Genomic DNA, 17832 nt, shown 5'->3' with positions numbered 1-17832 from the left:
TCCATTGTACCAGCCGAGTCGCCACCGCCGCACGGGATGGCATGGAAACCAAGGAGTATGGCACAAATCGGAAAGGTTGGGTGTAGCAGTGAAAGTTCAACGTCAAAGGAGGAGGAGGCAGTAGTGATGGTTACGAGTTGAGCGGAAACATCGAAGCCGGTGACCTGGCCGTGGAACCAACTACCGTCGCGGTCACCGAACGCGAAGCGGCGCATCCAAAGACCGATGCCCGACTCAACCTCATCGATAGATACGACCGGTAGAGTGCAGTTGTCCACAGCGATCGACTCGCGGAACGAAGAAGTCAGGAGGTTGTTCTCGCGAACTTGCACGTGAACGTGGGACGCCGTGACACGAGTCACCTGCCCGTACGCAAAGCTGGGAAGGTTGCGATGGGGAAGGTGCTCAGGTTGTACGCGGACGAGTTGATGAGTGCGAAACTTTGGTGCGACGTGGGAATGGCCGTGTTAAAAGCGCTGGCAAAGGGGGCTGGCAAAGGGGGCATATTCAACACTAGCAGCCAATACGAGGGGTCGGATGCCGCGGGGCCACTGAATTTCCCAGCCAATCACCACGAAAACTCGGTTTCGGTTTCATCCGAAACCACCACTTTTGAGCACAAGACCCGACTGACATACTCGTAGCGGATCTCACAATCCACGAGATGTGCCCCTGGACAGCACGTTTCACAAGGGCGGAGGTGCCTTGCGCACCATGTACTAGAGGTATTCTGTCTCAACCACTCTGCCGCCTTGACACCCCTCTCGAGTACGATCAAAACATATTCCCGCCTATGCTGTCATCACTTTCGTGCGAGTGTGTGGCATGCGAAGTGCTACAATAGCATTGCAGCTGTGAAGCCACATTCTTTGCATGCCTGCATGGGCCTTGAGCCAAGTGGCATGTATTGATACATGCCGGACCTAATTTCCAAGCTCGAAGTGAAATACTCTCTCTAACGAAACTCGCAGGTTGGCGATATGCCATGTTGAGGCTCAAAACGTCATTAACAGTCCAATTTTGCCAATCTTTTTGGACAAAATTGAGTGTTATCGATGAAAAAATGCACATGACTACAGTTGGCTAGTACGTTCGAATGTCTAGTTTCTGGGATGGAGTGATCGAGGTCGGCGCACATCGTGGCTCTGAACAAGAATTCGACATGTGAAGGATCGAGCGATGTAGGAAGCGCCCTCCACATCACGGCAACACGCAGAGGTGACGCCGATCGACCTGGTTGTTGAACTGACGCCACGGATGGGTGAAGGTCCGCATGACCTGAAGTACTCTGGGTAAAGAGGCATAACTATTCCTTGGTGACTTTGAACGCCTTCTGCATCATTTGCATTTGCATGGAGTTTCCGATGCGCATGTAGCCGCCAGGGGCTGAAGCAGCTTGCTGTTGTGGGGCACCCAAGTGATTGCCTCCACACACGGCGCACTCACCGACGCTGAGTTCCGCTTCGTCAACTGTGATATAGTTCGGGCTCTGCATCCAGTGCATTTGGAGCATCTGTGCCATGCGACCGTGGCCTCGGGACACCGCCTTGCTCGACAAATTGGTCATACACTCTTCCAAGTCGGCCAGCAATATCGAAGTGGTCTCTTTGGCGTCAAGACGCAAGTTGGCCATGCCACGGTACATCACGTTGATCGCAGACAGCAAAAACCGTTTGCTCTCGTCCAAGTTCCTTAAAGTCGCTTGAGCTTGGGCCGACTCGATCGCTTCGACGGCAGTGATGCGCAACTTTTGTCTGTGTCACGATGGCATCAACGATCGTATCGTTGCCGTAGGTCGTGGCCGATGGGCGACCGATCGTCACGATAGAGCTCGCCTTCTCAATCATCGACTGCAGAACGTTCACGTAGCGCAGACGAAACTCGACAACGTCCATGTTTTCGGAAGGCTGTAGGGCAGGCAACTGCATTTCCACCTGTCCGTCGCGCGACTCTTCTGCAAACGTGTCACTCATGTCGATCTTGACGTGCACCTTGTCTGTCACTGACCGCTTGGTCTTGACGAAAACGATCAAAGCACCCGGCGACGCAATCCCTTTGAGCCAAGAGACCTCTGCTGAGGCTGGTGCTGCTACCAGCTGTACCCTTTTTGCCAATCTGGCTTTGCCTTGGGCCTTCATTTTGGTTCAGCGCAATTCGGTCGAGACTTCGGTATCGTACGAGACGCAAAGCAGTGTGGCTTCAATCAGTCGTGAATTCCCGAGCGAATTCTCTTGGGGGTCCCAACGCCGACCATGCTCCTCCGTTTCGTGGCTGGTAACCATGGAAATCCTTGGTCACCAGTCACCGCGATCTCTTTTACGTTTCACACCAAAGTTCATCTCGGGCGAGCCAGCGGTGTGTTTGGTCAAAGTGCATGAGGTTTGCATTGGAGGCTGATCCTAGTCTATCGAGTTCTGCCGTAATCGGCAACCACATCAGCTGCGTTTGATGGAGCTCGTCACGAATTGCTCCACCAGACCAAATATGCGGACACTGTCTTGTGCCGGGCACTGCGGCACCTCAGGCTCATCGCAGGTCGAGCCCACCCAACATGGCATAGTTCGCATCGTGCTGAAGAATGAATTTCAATACACAGTTGATTCTACTCGGTAAGTGTGGCCTGGCGAACCTGCCAACTTGTCATTCAGCAGGCTGCCGCGCTGTGTGGACCTTCTTTCGGCTGGAGATATGATACATGCGGAACGAGTCACGTTGGGATGACCGCGCATAGGACTCACGGAGGAAGGAGTGTCTGCAATCTTGATGGTTGGTACAGCTGGGCTTTGGCATGACCAACGTCTCGAATGCCCACAGCCACGCATTCAAGTCTTGTTCCGAACGAGCGGCCAACACGAAGCGCTGGTTTGGTGTTTGTATGGCAAGGCGCCAGATGCTGACTTTGGACGAGCCCCCTCGTTTTCCGCAGTCTGGTCGAAGGATCTGAAAATCGCGAAGACTGCAGTGCGACAGATCGACCTGGTCATTCAAAACAGGGCGACCTCGCGGGGCGTAGTAGCAGAGCTGGCAGTTGGACGTCAACACCGCTCGGCGCAGGGACCACGACACGGGGTGACCGAACCAACTGATCTGGCTACCTCGTTTGTACACAAGGCCGCTATGCACAGCTGAAGTTGGAACGGTTGGAGCGTAGATATTCATGTTGGCTCCAAGCATACGATCGAGTTGTGAAGCTCCACAACGTGGGCAGGATGAGCGAAACGACCGCTTCTGGATGGAGCAGGTTGACGGCATCATGATCAGAGTGCCCCGTGAAGGAGCAGCAGCCACCATTTCACCAGCTCTGCGCAACGAAATCAATCGAATTCAGGTCGATGCGCCGGTTGGATGTGTAATCGAACATCGCATGTTGGACACAGTATCGATGCGCATCCTGCACCAGTTCCCGTTCGAAATTGCATATGCTCTCCCCCATCGGTTTCGACGGGCAAGGTTCCAAAGGGGGCGTGATATCGAATGCGACTAGTGGAGTTGGAATTCCCAGCGCTGACTCCATTGCCCGCTGGCAGAAACGAGTACTTTCGGTGATATCCGCCACGGCAGAGACCACCACGAAGGTGAGTCGACGAGCTTTGCCGCTCTCGATCGAGTAGAATCGTGTGGAGGACGGGCGCCTGGCATCCTCGTTAGGTCCGTCGACGCAATTTCGTTTGGATTGTTTAACAAGATGGTTGTAACCCCCAAATCGACCGGTGAAGCGGTGTGGATGGGCTGCATCGTGTCCAGTGTGATGTGGGTTGGATCCAACAGTCTACTTGGCAGCAGCAGCCAATAGGAGATTCAATATCATCGCTTGGCTTTTGCACCGTGATGCTTCAACTCGATGCACGCCCCATTTGCAGCATGTTGAATTGCGCCAAAGTCAGTCGCGCGAGCTCATGGACACGGTTGTAAAATGCAGGCCCCCTCTCTCCATGGAACGCTCAGAGGATCGCCAGAAGCCACCCAGGACGCCTGCCTATGATCACCGTACGTCGTAAGCTCCCATGCTTTCTACACATGTCCTCCACGTGTGAGGATGCAAATAATGGCTTACATTAACCAATATGCCTCGATCAACGTTCTCGCTGTGCCTTTATGCCGGCATCACCGTGGTTTGGTACGCTGCATTCATCACGTTCATGATCGCCGCGCTTGGATTTGTCATCGCGGCATTGTGGCGACTGATCGATCCAGCCGCCAGTCGAGCACCTTACGGCGTCCTTTTCAATATGTCCGCTGCACAGGCCACCCCGCTCTCAGTTCAACTCGAGTTGGACTTCATCACGACCAAGTTTGCAACTGCACGCGTCCTTCGGCCAGACCTCAACGCAGTCAACCTCCTCGCGATAGGTCGTGCAGTGGACCTCAACATGGTGTGCGGCGTCGCGTGGAGCGATGCCATCGGCGATATGCAACGGCAGTTGGATTTGCTTGCGCAGGCTATTTCAAGCCATCCCTCGACGTGCTCGGCCGTGCTCATCGGCAACGATGACATGGCACGTATGTCGTCCGAAACAGTTCGGCAAGCAATAGTGACTACACGGGAGAGTGTGACGAAGGCCGTGATGACTTGGAAAGATCGGCATCCAAAGGATAGCACCACGATCCAAGTACCTGTTGGGATCGCTCAAACGGATGCCCAGTGGGTTACTGCGACTGGAATCGTCATGGCTACGTATTGCGACGTTGTGGGCGTCAATATTTATCTCGACTCAGACGACATGATCGATACTCTGAATGTGAAATGGAATGCGATGAAGGCGCTGTTTGGCGATAGAGTCCGTTTGACGGGCGCGCGACTTGGTTCATCGAAAGCTGCTGCGATGGGGGCCTTTGAAACATGGGCGCGATCACGCAAGGCAGACAAGCTTGCAATTTACGCCGAGTATACCAGCCCGTACACGAAGCGGTGACAACACATCTTATGGTGCGGTGCGTCTTGTCCCGATGGCGTGCCTGCTAGAGTACAGAATTCCCAGGGAAACATGCCACCTCCGATGCAAACTCTAGTCAACTAGAGCAGCCAGAAGTAAGTGTTGTCAATTGAGTTTGCCCATTCGACGTTTTCTCGACCTCCCTCTGTTGATCATTCCGCTTGTTCGGGCAGGAGGTGGGGGTTGAGGCATAACATACACGAAGCCTGGAAACCCATAACACCAAGTCCACCACGGATCGGTCGCGCCACGGGACAGATTGACTGGTTGAACGCCTCCTCTTGACGAGTTGGCTTTCGATCAATTCTCGCGCTCGGAACGAACTGGTGAGATTGCAAGGCTGCAGAATTGGCTGAGCTGTCGTCGAATCTCGCGCTTTCGAATGCCAACCCAAGAACCAGCAGTAAGCTTCATGCAAATCTGGGAGAAAACGCGTCCTTTTTGCATGCCAATGCACTGCCATGTAAGTCCCCTCAGCGAGCCCTGTCGTGCGATTGTGTCTGCAAAGCCAGACAAAACTCGGTGAATATTGCAAGAGCAATCACCCGCCACACTGACACATCACTCGACATTCTGCGGACAAGTCCACGTCTCTGTTCCGGTCTGTTTCGTAGGTTTACGTCGGTCGTTGTTGTCGTTTGTGGCTAACGAGCACAAGGCTTTCGCGTTTGCCAGTGACGAAGAGCATTCACGTCGTCCAAGCCCCTTGGGTTGTACTTCTTCTTCGGGGTCACCTCACCAACATTTACCTTTTGTTTGAAAGGAAAGCATTCCTTTTCGATCAAGACACGCCATGGTTCCCGCTGAAAACTTGAACAAGTATAGGGCAGACCAAAGCCCCCCCCAAATAAATTGGCTGTGAGTGGTGCCACGAAAATGCCTCGTGCACCCGCCCCCACACTTCGTTGTTTTTGGCGCTGCGTAAGGAAATGCAACGGATCGGTGACCATATCTAGTACAACGTTCGGTGCAAGCATCGCGGTTTCGAAACTTCTAACAAGGGCGCGCCTGTTGGGGCATCTTCTCGCTCACTTTCGATTGACTATCGTGGTAAGGATGGGTCTGTGCAGCTACTGGACGGTTGCCGTCCCGAAGAAGTCGCCTGCAGAAGCCATGGCTGAGAAGTGGCTCTTTGTGTTACCGATGGGAAGCAACTTCTTTGCCCGGTTCGACTGCATTCGGTTTCACCGGGCGTGGCTCTGCTTGGCGTGCTGCCTCGTCCAGTTTTGCGCTGGGTCGATCTACTCGTTCACGCTGGTCGCCGACGACTTGGACATGTTCTTTTCTGGCACCAAAACCAAGCAATGCATGCAAGCACTCCTGTTGGCGTACGTATGCTTGGGGGCGACCGCGGCACTTTCTGGGCCATTCCTCGAGCGTAATGGTCCTCGGATCGGCATGACCATCGGTACAGTCATGGTTGCGTTGGGGCACATATTTGCTCAAGCTGGCGTGATGCGAAAAGACCTGAAGTGGCTCATGGTGGCGTATGGTGTATGTGTCGGCATTGGGTTTGGTTTGCTGCTGATCACGTCGATTTCGACCGTTCAAAAGTGGTTTCCCGACCTGCGCGGGTCCGTGACAGGTCTCGCTGTCATCTTTTTTGGCATCGGAAACGCAGTCTTTATCAAGGCATTCAGCACCTTTGTTGCGCACAACGCCGTGCCGAGGCTCTTTTGGGAGACAGGTCAGGCTGCTCCTTACTCTTCTCCCCCAGTATCTCAACGCTCTTCCTTCACAGGCGTCGCGACTGTCGTTGTCTTGATTTTGTGCACTCTGATTATTCGAACTCCCCCTGCGACGTTTACCGTCCGCGGGCAAGACACGCACTGTGTTCCTGTCAGCCGGGCTCCTTCCCCTGACCTTGTGCAAGACGAATACCTCAAAATTGGTGCGGCCCATCGTCACATCAGCTTGCTGTACCCCTGACGGTACCATAGGCATGACGTTTGTCAACTATTCCGCCGTGCAAAGCGAGCTCGACGGCACGGACGGTCACTACTTTCAACAAGTCAAGGCGCTCAGTTTGATGCAGTGTATTTTCTCGACCGATTTCGTGTGCATGTATATCGCGTTTGCCGCGTGCATTATGCCCATCGTGATCTTCATTCCTCAAGCCCAAAGCATGCAAGGGCTCCTTAAAATCGACAACCTGACCTTTATGACGTACACGTATCGTACGTCTATGTTGTCCCCCTTCCGACTTGACCTCATCAGAGGGATGCTTGCTCTAGTGGCTAATCTGTCGGGACGACTCTGCGCCCCGGTCATCTCCGACTTGTTGATTCGAGTGTGCTATGCCAACCCAGCGTTCGCTCGCAAAGTCGTGTTCGTCGCGCTGCTGGCCATCGAATGCGTGGCCCTCTTCATCCTGCCCCACCACAGCCACAACGCCACCACTCGCCAATGGCTGTCCAACGCTCTCACGTTCTCGTCGGGGGGTGGCCTTGCCCTCATGCCATGCTTCATCACGGACATGTTTGGTGTGTACAACTCGGGCTCCATGTATGGGCTGATCTGGACGAGTTGGTCGCTGGGGGCGGCCATCTCGTGGCGCCAGCTTGACGGGGCGACGTTGACCATGGCATTGTACGAGGCGCAGCTACACTGGATGCTCATTCTGACTGCGACGGCCCTCGGCTTGATGCTATTTGTTCGGACGAATTCCTGCGATCGGTTCTTCTATGGGTACCAGTTCAGCGCGTGCGACAAGATCTTGGTACAAGTGCCATTTCGACGCCACCTTGTGCGCGAAGACCCCATCCTTGACAGCATGAGCTTCACAACTCACACCCCGCGCAGCCACGATGCTGTCCCGACAGACGGATTTGTCCTCTGGAGCGGCGAAGGGTCCACCGGGAAATACGTTCGCCATGTCGTAACATAGGGTGTCACCGGGGGTATCGTGGCGCTAGTTGTCAATTTGTTGAATTGATTCGATGTGAATTTGTTGGAAATCGAATTGGATGCACTCGACGCGGGACCGGTCTTGAGACCCATGCATGGCCATCTCGTGAAGCTTCGAACAGTACGAACAAATGACAGTTTAGCACTGCACACGTGTGCGAAATGTTACGGAGTTACCCTGGATACGGCCGATGGATGCGACTCTGCCATGAATCGAATGATGTGATCGGCGCACAGTTGCGGAACAGCATGCTGGACGAGGTGGCCGCACTCCGGGATCACGACCTTTTCCCCCTGGAGTGCTTCCATCCGGTCGAGACATGACACGTCCAGGATCTGGTCGTTTTCACCCCAAAGAACTACCGTCTTGGCTTGAATTCGATGCAAGTTTTGCTCCAGCGCTGTCTTGTCCTCCATCAAATCTTGCAAGATTTTGTCGATGACTGGCATCCGCTCCGCCTACAGACGACGTGACAAAGCGGCGCTGGCAGGTCGGACAACTCACCCGGTAGTTGGCGAGGGCTCCCAGGACCATCCGTTCGACCCCCTTTGGAGGCACGAGATCGAGATTCGGCGGATGGTGCGAGACATATTGTCCTAACTGCATGATTCCGTCGACGGTCCCTGCTCGCATCACGTTCTTGCCTTCGTCCTCGTACAGCTTGAGGACGGGACTCTTCCGTGGCATCGACACGCCTGCCACAGGAACCTCCTGGTCAGAGTCCAGAACGACTAGAGACGCTATGCCTTACCTGCGGGACATATCAATGTCAAGCTGTGGAGCTGGTCGGGGTACGTGGCGGCAAACACCCCGGAGATGAGCCCGCCCATGGAGCAGCCGACGAGGTGGATGTTGGGGCCGACTGTGGCGTCCAAGAACGATTTCAAGTTGCGAACTTGCTCGGCCGCTCGATAATTCCCTGTCGCGAGCATGGGCGACGTCATGCCATGGCCAGGCAGGTCTGGAATGAGCACGCGTGCAGAGGGCGGGACGTATTTCGCGACGTTCATCCATGAATCTTTCTCCGACGAGAACCCATGGACAAACACGACGACAGGTTTGGATGTTGCATTGTCTTGGTCCGTCGCGTCGTTCTTCTCGAGGTACGACCAACGAAATCCGCCAGCGTCCACGTCAGACTTGACAAACCCGAGGGACTTGCGCATCTTGTTGAGTCTACAAGCGCGTGATGAGCTCGTCGCCAAGACAAGTTCGCTGCTTACATAAACGTTTCCACCAAGCTGCGCAGGATGCGGTTTGTGATCGATTGGAATGTCCACGTGAACTCCATGGAGATGAGCAAATGGGAAAATGGCGGCGACCTTTCGGGTAGCATAGTCGGGTGTTTGAGTTCTATCCACCCGGTGTATACCCAACCGCCGGAGATGAATGACCAACGTTCTCAATCACCCTACCACCATTCTCAAAATTCGGACAATGAACAGGGAAGAACTCTGTCGGGTCGGAACAAAAGCTTTTATTGTCGGCCTTGAGGAGTTCAGTCTCAACATGCTACGCTAGAATGGACCGACAATACTCTCGCAAAGGCCGACGTGAACTCTGCCCCGCGTCCTCCAAACGCGAAATGGGGAACTTGCATGAATCACTGTCCACTTCTCTATGCTGCACACCAGTAGTATTGCATGGTTGTAAGATGGATTGATCGCGCGCAGTCGATCCTTTCAAAAGGACGGGGCTCAAATCACTGACGGCAGCAGCAGGTTAGCATGTATATCCCCTTGAAGACGCGTCGAATTCACCAGGGTGTGCCGTCGAACTCTCCGCAGCATACTACCTTTCGGTAGCGGTCGGACAACTGTGGAGTGTAGGTCCAAGCCTTTAGAACGTTGATCTTCTAAAGGAGTCAAATACCCTCGATTTACATATTTACCGGCATTATTCCATTTATCCCACATATGCCCGGTGTTTCAGGTCAGGATTACGCGTGAATGTAAAATACTCATGACGGAGAGCGATGGCGACGGCATGACACGGCCATTTCCAATTCCATCCTCTCGTCCATGGACTTTACGTGGACCATGCAATCCATCACGAACCGAATCCTGCGCAGCGCCGTCGAGACCTTCATGTACAGCGGCCGTCTTCCACCGCTTGCTGACGCTTGGTGGTTGTAGGTTAAACGGATCGCGTCGGCGACTCGGGTACGTTGATTCGGTCGTAGCTGCCGGGGGATTTCGCTGGTCGTACCTCGAGAAGAATGAAGCGCCTAACGAAGGTGACTCCACCACCAAGCCTGTCGTCGTATTTGTCCATGGGTTCTCGTCGGAGAAAGATTCGTGGTTGAACGTCGCGAAATACGTCTCGCCCTCTACACGCGTGCTCATTCCAGACCTGCCTGGCCATGGCATGACGTCGCCCATGCTCGCGACAGGGAATTATCGAGCGGCCGAGCAAGTTCGCAACTTGAAATCGTTCTTGGACGCCACAGTCGGCCCCAACACCCCTGTCCACCTCGTCGGCTGCTCCATGGGCGGGCTCATCTCCGGGGTGTTTGCCGCCACGTACCCCGACCAGCTCCACAGCTTGACATTGATATGTCCCGCAGGTAAGGCATAGCGTCTCTAGTCGTTCTGGACTCTGACCAGGAGGTTCCTGTGGCAGGCGTGTCGATGCCACGGAAGAGTCCCGTCCTCAAGCTGTACGAGGACGAAGGCAAGAACGTGATGCGAGCAGGGACCGTCGACGAAATCATGGACATGTTTCAGTACATTGCGTACCGCCCGCCGGGCGCGGTTGTGGAAGCTCCGACGGGAATGCGCCGGATCGTGATGAGCATCTTCGCCAACTACCGGGTACGCAGACCCAACTGGTCAATCGTTTCCACATAAAGATGGATGATGTGGCGTAGGCGGAACGAATGCCTGTGATTGAAAAGATTCTGAAAGATATGATGGAGGACCAAACAGCGCTGGAGCAAAATTTGCATCGAATTCAAGCCAAGACGGTAGTTCTTTGGGGAGAAAACGACCAAATCCTGGACGTGTCGTGTCTTGAGCGGATGGAAAAACTAAATGCAGAGAAGGTTGTGATTCCACAGTGCGGCCACATCGTGCAGCACTCATACCCGCAGGTGTGCGCAGCTTACATCAACCAATTCATTCAAGAGTCGGCAGCCAACACCGTGAACAACCTCTCGGTGAATATCTCATTCGCGTAATTTAGTCCAGCATTCTTTCATTTCTTGTGTTGCTGGTGGAGCCACTGACGAAAGCAATGCTCGATGGACTGCCCGATCTGTATTTGATGGGGGACAGAAGGAAGTACTTGTGTTGGCAACTTGCGATAAGTCAGGCCAACCTGGATGCGGATGCAAGCTATTCGAAGGCGGTCCTAGGGATGTTTTTGCATGTTGGACGTGTCCTTGGTTCACCACGTTAGGAAATGACATGGGTTGACAGATTCTGTAACAGGTTGTGCAGTAGAAAAAGGGACTCACTTCTTCGTGCGGAGCCCTCCTAGCAACGAAAAGCACGACCTCAAACATTGCACGAGCGAGTTGTTGATGCTTCAGAGCGTCTTGGGCTGTGGAGCATCCCTCACGCGTGCTGAGTTGCCTGGGTGCTTCCTACCAACTGGTCACTGCTTGAAAGGTCGCGATCTATCCGGATAATGTTTCGGATAACCAACCACAATCTCCAAATCCTCGCAATCGGCGGCGGCGCGGCGGCGACGGACCGATGAGCGAACCTGACGAAGAGGTGAGTCGAGAGAGACAGTGATCTGCGGAATGCACCAACGAAAAATATCATGCTGGATGGATGGGGTTGTGTAGAATGGACGAGCAGAGTTGGATGACCAGGTACAGAGGCTTCACTGTATTCCTCACACTTGACGGATACGACGGCACATAGAGCATGGACGAAGTATATGACATGGTCGATGACTTAGAAGACAGCGTGGACACTGTTGCGTCTCCCTCCAAAGCATCTATGGGTAAAGATCGAAGGAGCGACCAGAGCTGACTTTCCATGGTGTAGGCAATGGTCAAAAAGACAACGATGACGAAGCAGACGTCGTGCCATATCGAAGAAAGGACGCGCCTGTAAGCGTTCTCAACGCCACAATATCAAGGCGGGGGGGCAGCTACGGTAGCGACAGCGATAATGACGACGATGAACCACCGGAGATCCCAGGGAGCCCTATCAAGGCATCTTTGGTGCGTCAACAACCTCGAAAACTGTTTTGCACATGTCCTGACGATGGCTGGTCCAGAACACAACACATAATTCTTTTGCGGCTTCAAACGACGCAATGAACGCGGCCAAGATGGACGACGACATGCTTGACGCATCCTCATCATCCGAAGATGAATATGAGACTAACAAGAAGAGTCGAAAGGATCACCTGAAGGACCAATTACGTTCCAGCCCCACTCTGACCAAAGCAAATTCCCCGCCAACAATTCCCTCTGCTCCAGTAACAACACAACTTGCACGAACGAACGACGACACGGCATTGCGTGCACAGCCCAAGGAGACAAGCAAGCCAGAACCCGCATTAAAGGCCACGACCGTCGCAATCGACAGCACTGATACCATGTACAAGGAGGTGGCCGACCTATACAAGTCTCCATCTTCCGCAGGCTTGGTCACTACAACCCCCAAAGCAGTTTTTTCAAACGATTCTAAAGCCCCCGCCGCCTCTGACACAGGACAAACCTCCATGCGGTCTCCGCAGCCCACAATATTCCCTGAAGCACATACTGCAACTGCGCCAGTATCGTCGTCTTTGCCAAGCATGAGCTTACCACCCGACATCCTACATCTCCTCAAGGTACTAAGCTTGATATCTGCACTGGATATGACCACGTGGCTCTGCAGTACATCGAAGACTTCCGCCCCGAAACAATCGACATTCCTACAATTGTCCAGCCATTCATCCCAGAGTACATTCCAGCCATCGGCGCCCCCTTTGAAGGCATTCACGTACGCTCTGTGGTTGTATGACCTTACAGATGTAGGAGGGTGTTGTTTATAGGTACTGCGGCCAGACGGGCAAGAGGACCCGATCGGCGTCGTCGTGCTGGCTGAACCGGGAGCCACCCAGTCAAATGTTGCAGGTTCGATCGAGTCTTTCAGCCACGAAATCCCCATGGCTCAAAAGTGGACTTTTGCTCTGGATAGAGCTCCAATTGATGCTAAAGTCCGACTACAAACCAGCCCACGCGAAATGGGAGCTTCCAGTCCTGACCATCGAGAACGCGCACGAGCGACCGCACGCCATCGATGAATGGATCGCGAGCGTCGCGAAAATACAGCAGGCCCAGCCATTGTGCCAGGTGCGCTGCGCAATCGATGACGGTATCATAGCCTTAGATACGTGGCCCTGCAGGTGCATTACACAAAATCGTTTCCATCCTTGGACGTGTTGCTGGATTTGTGGCCAGCAGAATTTGAAGCGGCTCTAGCGCAGGTAAGATCACATTGTTCAATCCTCATTCAACTGCATGGGCAGATGCCGCTGCCACCGGCCGCCCTCAACGTCTCGCTGGCCGAGTACACTCGACTAGTGTGTGGGCTGTTGGATATTCCGGTCTACGATGGCCACGTTCGCGATAGCCTGCACGTTCTCTTCACGCTGTATCAAGCATTCCAAGGAAACGCACACTTTGCCCAGTTTGACTAGAGCTCGGCAATCCAATTTTGACTCTTGTACTTGGACCACCAGTCGTTCGATGTGCGGTCAGGAAGGTCTTGTCGCTGACAGAAACCTATCGGCGCCGGTCCAAACGACTATTGAAGACTGTACATGTTTGGGCCATAGCAGCCATCGGATCATCCCGTTTGGCCTGTTCTGTGTGGCCTGTTCGATCTGGTCTGGTCGACCGTCAAGGCGGACGTGATCCGCGGCTTGTGGTATTGCTGTCGACGATGGTGAAGCCACGTGTGCATGCAATCGATTTCATTCAACTGCACTCGGTCCGGTAGCGACACTCCTTCACCACGATCGATCATAGGTGTGACATGACGTAGGCTACGAGGTCCGCTGCGGTGGGACGTTGAATCGGGTCTAAAGCCAGACATCGCATTGCCATGTCGTACACCCACGACGGAAAGATCATCGCGTCGACTAGAAAGGTTGGCTGGAGAGTTCCCGCCACGATTTGGCTCATGAGGACTTGAGGACTCTGCGTCTTCCGTCCGTGGAGTTTCTTGTCAGCGTACGGGAGCATGTGGGTGCTCAATTCCGACAGAATCACGCCTACAAAGCGTCGAGTGAGTCGGTGCAATCGAAATCCATATCTCGTGAATGCCAACAGATTGGAAATACCAAGCCACATACCAAAGGAATACACATCGGCGGCAACGTCAAATGGTCGACCCGCGAGGACTTCGGGGGCGGTCCACTGGAACATGACGGAAGGCGCAGCAAAGTTAGTCGGTTTTTCACCAAAATCGGTCAACTTGGTTCCTTTGCGGCTGTCAAGGAGGACGTTCTTGGACTTTAAGTCGCCGTGGACGAGTGGCAGCGAGTGGAGATAGCACAACCCAGCCAAAATCCCTCGCATGACCTGCGCCTTTTCTGTCCACGAGTACGTGGCTGAAGAATGGGTGGCCAGGAACGCACGTAGGTCACCCGTGTCCATGTACTCCATCACGATTTCCAAGTCCGAAGCGTTTGACGTCCAGTTGGCTCCAACGAACGTCACAATGTGGTCGTGCTTGAGCTGGGAAACGAGATGCACTTCGTCGATGAACTTGTCAACGGAGGAAGGGCCGGGGGGAAGCGGCGTATCGTTGGGGCGGGCCATCGGCAGCGGTTGCTTGACTCGCTTGATGGCCACTTTCGTGTCCTTGTACAACCCGCCCCAGATTTCGCCGAAAACACCATGGGCAATGGGGTACTTGGATGTGGTGACGACGTCGGAGGGTTTGAGTTTGAATGGTCGCAGTGCCTCCAACTTGGACATGACAACGGGTGGGTGGAGTGCCACAGTGATCTTGACAGCGTTGAATGGATTCTTGGCGCCGTTTTTCAGGGGAATGTAGCCCCACTTGCGACGGCGGCTTTGAGAAGTCCTTTGCGTGACCCACACCAGGACCAGCACCAGCAACCCCGCCATGACCGCCCCAATCCACAGCAGGCTGCTCACTACGGCGATCATGACAACGTATTCTGCACACGTCTGAATGGGGTAAAATGCACGTACAAGCCCATGGTAGGCGTTGATACAATGGCGCATTGAGCACCACACACACGGAAAAGTTGGCTGCATCCGGCCACGGAAACTCAACGGTGCCGTTCAGGCTCTGGCACGCAGTCACGTTCGTGGCGAGGGACGTGTTGACGATGCGGTAGCCAGTGGCTTTGGAGAGGCTATTGATATAAAATGGCGGCAGGTTTCGGAGCGCTCGAAACGAGCTAGCGTCGACGGTCAAGTTTGTAAGGGGGCAGTTCGACAGGCCACTAGTAACATGTGAAGAATGCGATCGAGTCGAGGGAGCACGGACAAGTAGGTCAGGCGAGCCGCCGACAACCGAACGTGAGCAAACGTCGTGAGAGGATTGAGCCCCAACTCCCTACACCCGCATTACGACCAAGGGAATTCAAATGTCGAGATAACACATCGTCGCTTTACACATAAGTCACGTCCCGCCAGTCGACGCCTGACAAGGTCTGGATCGAGTTATTTAAAACATTGCTAGCATCTTGTCATCAGGTTCACGGCGCAGGAGGATGCGAAGACTTACATGCCACCAAGGCCAGCCGGCAGCCACGTCAAGTTGGTCAGTTGGTTGTGCCGCAGAGCTCTGCGCAGCATACACAAGAGAGACGGGGAATGAATGGCACGAATACCGTTCATCTCAATGGACAGCTTACACAAGCTGGAGGTTCTCGGGCAGGGAAGATGGCAGTGTTGTCAACCGGTTCGAGTCGAGACCTCTGCCATGAATACATTAGTCAAAGCATGGAAAGTTGCAACGTTCGTACACACGGTTGAGCTTGTTGGGCCATTGAAATGCGGAAGGGATTTCCTTCAGGTTGCAGTTGACCATGCGGCTGGCCGGAAGATCAGCGAAGACTTGATGGGGCGGAGGAAGTCCTTACAGAGTCGTCATGGTCGACGGCAAGGGTGTCGGGAGTTGCGTCAAGTCCAACGTCGCAATATTCTCAATGTTCCTAATAGAGCGTTATATAGAATCGAATGCACTGCGTACGTACAGGTATTCGACGGCGTCGGAAACGTGAAATGCACGAAGGTCAAGGGACGGAGCATTCGTGATGGCGCTACGAGGGCTCGTGTGGTAACGAGAGAAAGGACGTGGTCGGTCGTACAGGTACGAGTTCTTGTAGTTGCCCATGTTGCCGACAGCAGTGATATTGGTGAACCCAGTGACATTAGCGGCAAAAGATCGCAGCACCGTGCACGTCGATGTTGCCACTTCGCAAGGCGTTAATCCCAGGCAAATCGCCGGGTCAGTGACGAGTATGCTGGTCCCCTTCGAATCCTTGTATCCGCACGACGATGGAGGCGACTGCAGAGACGACAGAAGCGGCAGCGCCGTGATGGTGGCGGTCGCAGTCGAGTTGTTGCGATTCCCAGCGATGGACATTACCGCCAAGTGATGCGATCGTCGTTGACGTCGTAAAGTGGGGCATTTTCGACAAAAATCGTAAAATATTTCAGAAAATGGGGCGATAATTTCATCAATTGACGTGAAAACCACCCCGAATGTCAAAATTGCACTTTCGGATGCAAAACTGTGGCCAAAGGATCAACAAACAATTTTATCAGGATACCAATTGTCACAGGAAAATGTGTACCAATTTAAAGCTTTTTCAAAGAAATCAGCATCATTTGAAACAATATATTGATTTCTCAGAGGAATTTGCATGTATCCAAGTCAACATGCTGCAGTGTATTTCAACTGAACGAGCCAGGCCAAGGCAGGTCCGGGGCTTCGGGATGCCAGACGCGGTCCTGCCAAAAGCGCCACGTGAGTATGATGGTATATCAGTAGGCATTGTTCGCACCAGCTTATTGCACGTGGCTGGATTGCGGGAGAAAAACGGGGTCTCGGTGTCCGGGCACTGGAACTGCAGGACATAGGGGCATTTTCGGATGACATCTTCGCATAGCGACACACACATCTACCCCGCCATCGCATTCGGTCTCGACATCCAGTGGGTCATTGTTCTATATCGTACCCTTGTCCGAGTCTGTTCGCAGTTGGGGAACGTGGTGTTGACGGGATTTCTGCGGTCAAAGTGGGGGCACGTCGCAGTGAAGTTTTGACCGGGACCGCCGCACTTTTGGAACTTGGCGGCACAAACCCAATACTTGTACGCGTCTCGGCAGTCCGAGCAAGTGTACATGCTGTATGTGGTGCTGCAGCCGAATCGAAGAAGGATCTGCGTGACATTCAGCGCGCGCGTTTTGCGGGGTGGACGGTACAACCTGGTCGACACTGTCGTAGTGTGCCTTGGCTTCACTATCCGCGATGACCCCCGTCGGATCTTTCGACGCGTCCAACACGGCGGCGTAGTCCACCTACAGATCAACCTGATGAGGCCGTTGGTGATGGGATGGCCAACACACCATCGAGCAGAACACAAGCGAGTTCTGCGGGATGCGGACACACGATTCAGCGGCCTGTACGATCCCAGGTAGACTCGCCGTCACGAGTAACGCAAGCCATGGCGCCTTGGCCATCGCTGGGATCGACATGCCGTTTCGCCGTTTCACTAGGCAAGATTTCAGTTGCTTGATAAATGAGGAATTCATTTACTATTTACTGAATGGCTCGGTGCGAATCAACCTGTGAAGCAGCAATTCAAGCCGCTCTTGCGCGAGGGCCGCCGCGCTATAGGCTCATGAGGCATGCATGCATGCACTTGCAATGCTTGGTCTCTTTCAGATTAGCGGCGCACAGTCTTGGAAATCGTGCGGGTTATCAAATCTCAACAACAAATGTGTTGCACACCCCACTCTTGGTGTGAATCGCCAAGGGCGATACACCTGGAATG

At 53.8% G+C, this 17832-nt stretch overlaps 9 protein-coding genes across 10 annotated transcripts; 5 read left to right on the top strand and 4 right to left on the bottom strand.

The window, feature by feature from the left end:
- Positions 1 to 1280: 1280 nt before the first annotated feature.
- Positions 1281 to 2138, bottom strand: H310_14755 (hypothetical protein; the record flags this gene model as incomplete). The annotated part of the gene is made up of 2 exons (XM_008882682.1): positions 1281 to 1747; positions 1776 to 2138. 2 exons carry the CDS (start codon positions 2136 to 2138, stop codon positions 1307 to 1309), a joined length of 804 nt encoding a protein of 267 aa, XP_008880904.1. The 3' UTR covers positions 1281 to 1306.
- Positions 2139 to 2561: 423 nt separating this feature from the next.
- Positions 2562 to 3428, top strand: H310_14754 (hypothetical protein). The gene has a single exon (XM_008882681.1). It carries the CDS (start codon positions 2764 to 2766, stop codon positions 3127 to 3129), a length of 366 nt encoding a protein of 121 aa, XP_008880903.1. The 5' UTR covers positions 2562 to 2763; the 3' UTR covers positions 3130 to 3428.
- Positions 3429 to 3903: 475 nt separating this feature from the next.
- Positions 3904 to 4932, top strand: H310_14753 (hypothetical protein). The gene has a single exon (XM_008882680.1). It carries the CDS (start codon positions 4065 to 4067, stop codon positions 4911 to 4913), a length of 849 nt encoding a protein of 282 aa, XP_008880902.1. The 5' UTR covers positions 3904 to 4064; the 3' UTR covers positions 4914 to 4932.
- A 995-nt stretch (positions 4933 to 5927) lies between these two features.
- Positions 5928 to 7891, top strand: H310_14752 (hypothetical protein). The gene is made up of 4 exons (XM_008882679.1): positions 5928 to 6621; positions 6676 to 6825; positions 6875 to 7111; positions 7169 to 7891. The coding sequence occupies exons 1-4, from the start codon at positions 5991 to 5993 to the stop codon at positions 7819 to 7821; spliced, it is 1671 nt and encodes a 556-aa protein (XP_008880901.1). The 5' UTR covers positions 5928 to 5990; the 3' UTR covers positions 7822 to 7891.
- Positions 7892 to 7962: 71 nt separating this feature from the next.
- Positions 7963 to 9139, bottom strand: H310_14751 (hypothetical protein). Its single transcript, XM_008882678.1, has 4 exons — positions 9066 to 9139; positions 8594 to 9018; positions 8347 to 8537; positions 7963 to 8300 (listed from the first exon to the last, which is right to left on the bottom strand). Exons 1-4 carry the CDS (start codon positions 9131 to 9133, stop codon positions 8007 to 8009), a joined length of 978 nt encoding a protein of 325 aa, XP_008880900.1. The 5' UTR covers positions 9134 to 9139; the 3' UTR covers positions 7963 to 8006.
- A 622-nt stretch (positions 9140 to 9761) lies between these two features.
- Positions 9762 to 11043, top strand: H310_14750. Of its 2 annotated transcripts, XM_008882676.1 has the most exons (4): positions 9762 to 9931; positions 9978 to 10408; positions 10465 to 10655; positions 10712 to 11043. In XM_008882676.1, exons 1-4 carry the CDS (start codon positions 9864 to 9866, stop codon positions 11018 to 11020), a joined length of 999 nt encoding a protein of 332 aa, XP_008880898.1. In that variant the 5' UTR covers positions 9762 to 9863; the 3' UTR covers positions 11021 to 11043. The 2 variants fall into 2 exon arrangements, with proteins under 2 accessions (XP_008880898.1, XP_008880899.1); XM_008882677.1 differs by having other exon boundaries at positions 10465 to 11043.
- A 463-nt stretch (positions 11044 to 11506) lies between these two features.
- Positions 11507 to 13768, top strand: H310_14749 (hypothetical protein). The gene is made up of 10 exons (XM_008882675.1): positions 11507 to 11561; positions 11636 to 11662; positions 11715 to 11796; positions 11841 to 12019; positions 12076 to 12636; positions 12684 to 12788; positions 12841 to 12922; positions 12987 to 13141; positions 13195 to 13275; positions 13318 to 13768. Exons 1-10 carry the CDS (start codon positions 11541 to 11543, stop codon positions 13486 to 13488), a joined length of 1464 nt encoding a protein of 487 aa, XP_008880897.1. The 5' UTR covers positions 11507 to 11540; the 3' UTR covers positions 13489 to 13768.
- Positions 13748 to 16451, bottom strand: H310_14748 (serine/threonine protein kinase). Its single transcript, XM_008882674.1, has 11 exons — positions 16141 to 16451; positions 16027 to 16092; positions 15913 to 15984; positions 15796 to 15864; positions 15685 to 15747; positions 15555 to 15614; positions 15443 to 15505; positions 15315 to 15383; positions 15014 to 15270; positions 14146 to 14955; positions 13748 to 14064 (listed from the first exon to the last, which is right to left on the bottom strand). The coding sequence occupies exons 1-11, from the start codon at positions 16416 to 16418 to the stop codon at positions 13814 to 13816; spliced, it is 2058 nt and encodes a 685-aa protein (XP_008880896.1). The 5' UTR covers positions 16419 to 16451; the 3' UTR covers positions 13748 to 13813.
- Positions 16452 to 16653: 202 nt separating this feature from the next.
- H310_14747 (hypothetical protein) lies at positions 16654 to 17565 on the bottom strand. Its single transcript, XM_008882673.1, has 5 exons — positions 17405 to 17565; positions 17264 to 17356; positions 17014 to 17217; positions 16840 to 16956; positions 16654 to 16786 (listed from the first exon to the last, which is right to left on the bottom strand). The coding sequence occupies exons 1-5, from the start codon at positions 17531 to 17533 to the stop codon at positions 16730 to 16732; spliced, it is 600 nt and encodes a 199-aa protein (XP_008880895.1). The 5' UTR covers positions 17534 to 17565; the 3' UTR covers positions 16654 to 16729.
- Positions 17566 to 17832: the final 267 nt, after the last annotated feature.

Source organism: Aphanomyces invadans, assembly GCF_000520115.1.
Source record: "Aphanomyces invadans strain NJM9701 unplaced genomic scaffold supercont1.84, whole genome shotgun sequence".
Taxonomy (NCBI): domain Eukaryota; phylum Oomycota; class Saprolegniomycetes; order Saprolegniales; family Verrucalvaceae; genus Aphanomyces; species Aphanomyces invadans.
The sequence above is the reverse complement of the archived record's forward strand: the minus strand, read 5'-3'. Positions and strand labels throughout refer to the sequence as shown.

Coding starts and splice junctions, on each gene's coding strand:
- H310_14753 (XM_008882680.1), top strand. CDS start 4,065: ATGCCTCGATCAACGTTCTCGCTGTGCCTTTATGCCGGCATCACCGTG.
- H310_14750 (XM_008882676.1), top strand. CDS start 9,864: ATGGACTTTACGTGGACCATGCAATCCATCACGAACCGAATCCTGCGC. Junction 10,409..10,464: donor GACATTGATATGTCCCGCAG/GTAAGGCATAGC, acceptor TTCCTGTGGCAG/GCGTGTCGATGCCACGGAAG. Junction 10,656..10,711: donor GCATCTTCGCCAACTACCGG/GTACGCAGACCC, acceptor GATGTGGCGTAG/GCGGAACGAATGCCTGTGAT.
- H310_14748 (XM_008882674.1), bottom strand. CDS start 16,418: ATGTCCATCGCTGGGAATCGCAACAACTCGACTGCGACCGCCACCATC. Junction 16,093..16,140: donor AACTACAAGAACTCGTACCT/GTACGACCGACC, acceptor GAGCCCTCGTAG/CGCCATCACGAATGCTCCGT. Junction 15,615..15,684: donor CCCGAGAACCTCCAGCTTGT/GTAAGCTGTCCA, acceptor TATGCTGCGCAG/AGCTCTGCGGCACAACCAAC.
- H310_14754 (XM_008882681.1), top strand. CDS start 2,764: ATGGTTGGTACAGCTGGGCTTTGGCATGACCAACGTCTCGAATGCCCA.
- H310_14751 (XM_008882678.1), bottom strand. CDS start 9,133: ATGGAGTTCACGTGGACATTCCAATCGATCACAAACCGCATCCTGCGC. Junction 9,019..9,065: donor AGCTTGGTGGAAACGTTTAT/GTAAGCAGCGAA, acceptor ACGCGCTTGTAG/ACTCAACAAGATGCGCAAGT. Junction 8,538..8,593: donor GACATTGATATGTCCCGCAG/GTAAGGCATAGC, acceptor TTCCTGTGGCAG/GCGTGTCGATGCCACGGAAG.
- H310_14749 (XM_008882675.1), top strand. CDS start 11,541: ATGAGCGAACCTGACGAAGAG. Junction 11,562..11,635: donor TGAGCGAACCTGACGAAGAG/GTGAGTCGAGAG, acceptor GGGGTTGTGTAG/AATGGACGAGCAGAGTTGGA. Junction 13,276..13,317: donor TTGAAGCGGCTCTAGCGCAG/GTAAGATCACAT, acceptor CTGCATGGGCAG/ATGCCGCTGCCACCGGCCGC.
- H310_14747 (XM_008882673.1), bottom strand. CDS start 17,533: ATGTCGATCCCAGCGATGGCCAAGGCGCCATGGCTTGCGTTACTCGTG. Junction 17,357..17,404: donor CGCTTGTGTTCTGCTCGATG/GTGTGTTGGCCA, acceptor GTTGATCTGTAG/GTGGACTACGCCGCCGTGTT. Junction 16,787..16,839: donor CAGCCACGTGCAATAAGCTG/GTGCGAACAATG, acceptor CGCTTTTGGCAG/GACCGCGTCTGGCATCCCGA.
- H310_14752 (XM_008882679.1), top strand. CDS start 5,991: ATGGGTCTGTGCAGCTACTGGACGGTTGCCGTCCCGAAGAAGTCGCCT. Junction 6,622..6,675: donor GAGGCTCTTTTGGGAGACAG/GTCAGGCTGCTC, acceptor CTTCCTTCACAG/GCGTCGCGACTGTCGTTGTC. Junction 7,112..7,168: donor CTTTATGACGTACACGTATC/GTACGTCTATGT, acceptor TGCTTGCTCTAG/TGGCTAATCTGTCGGGACGA.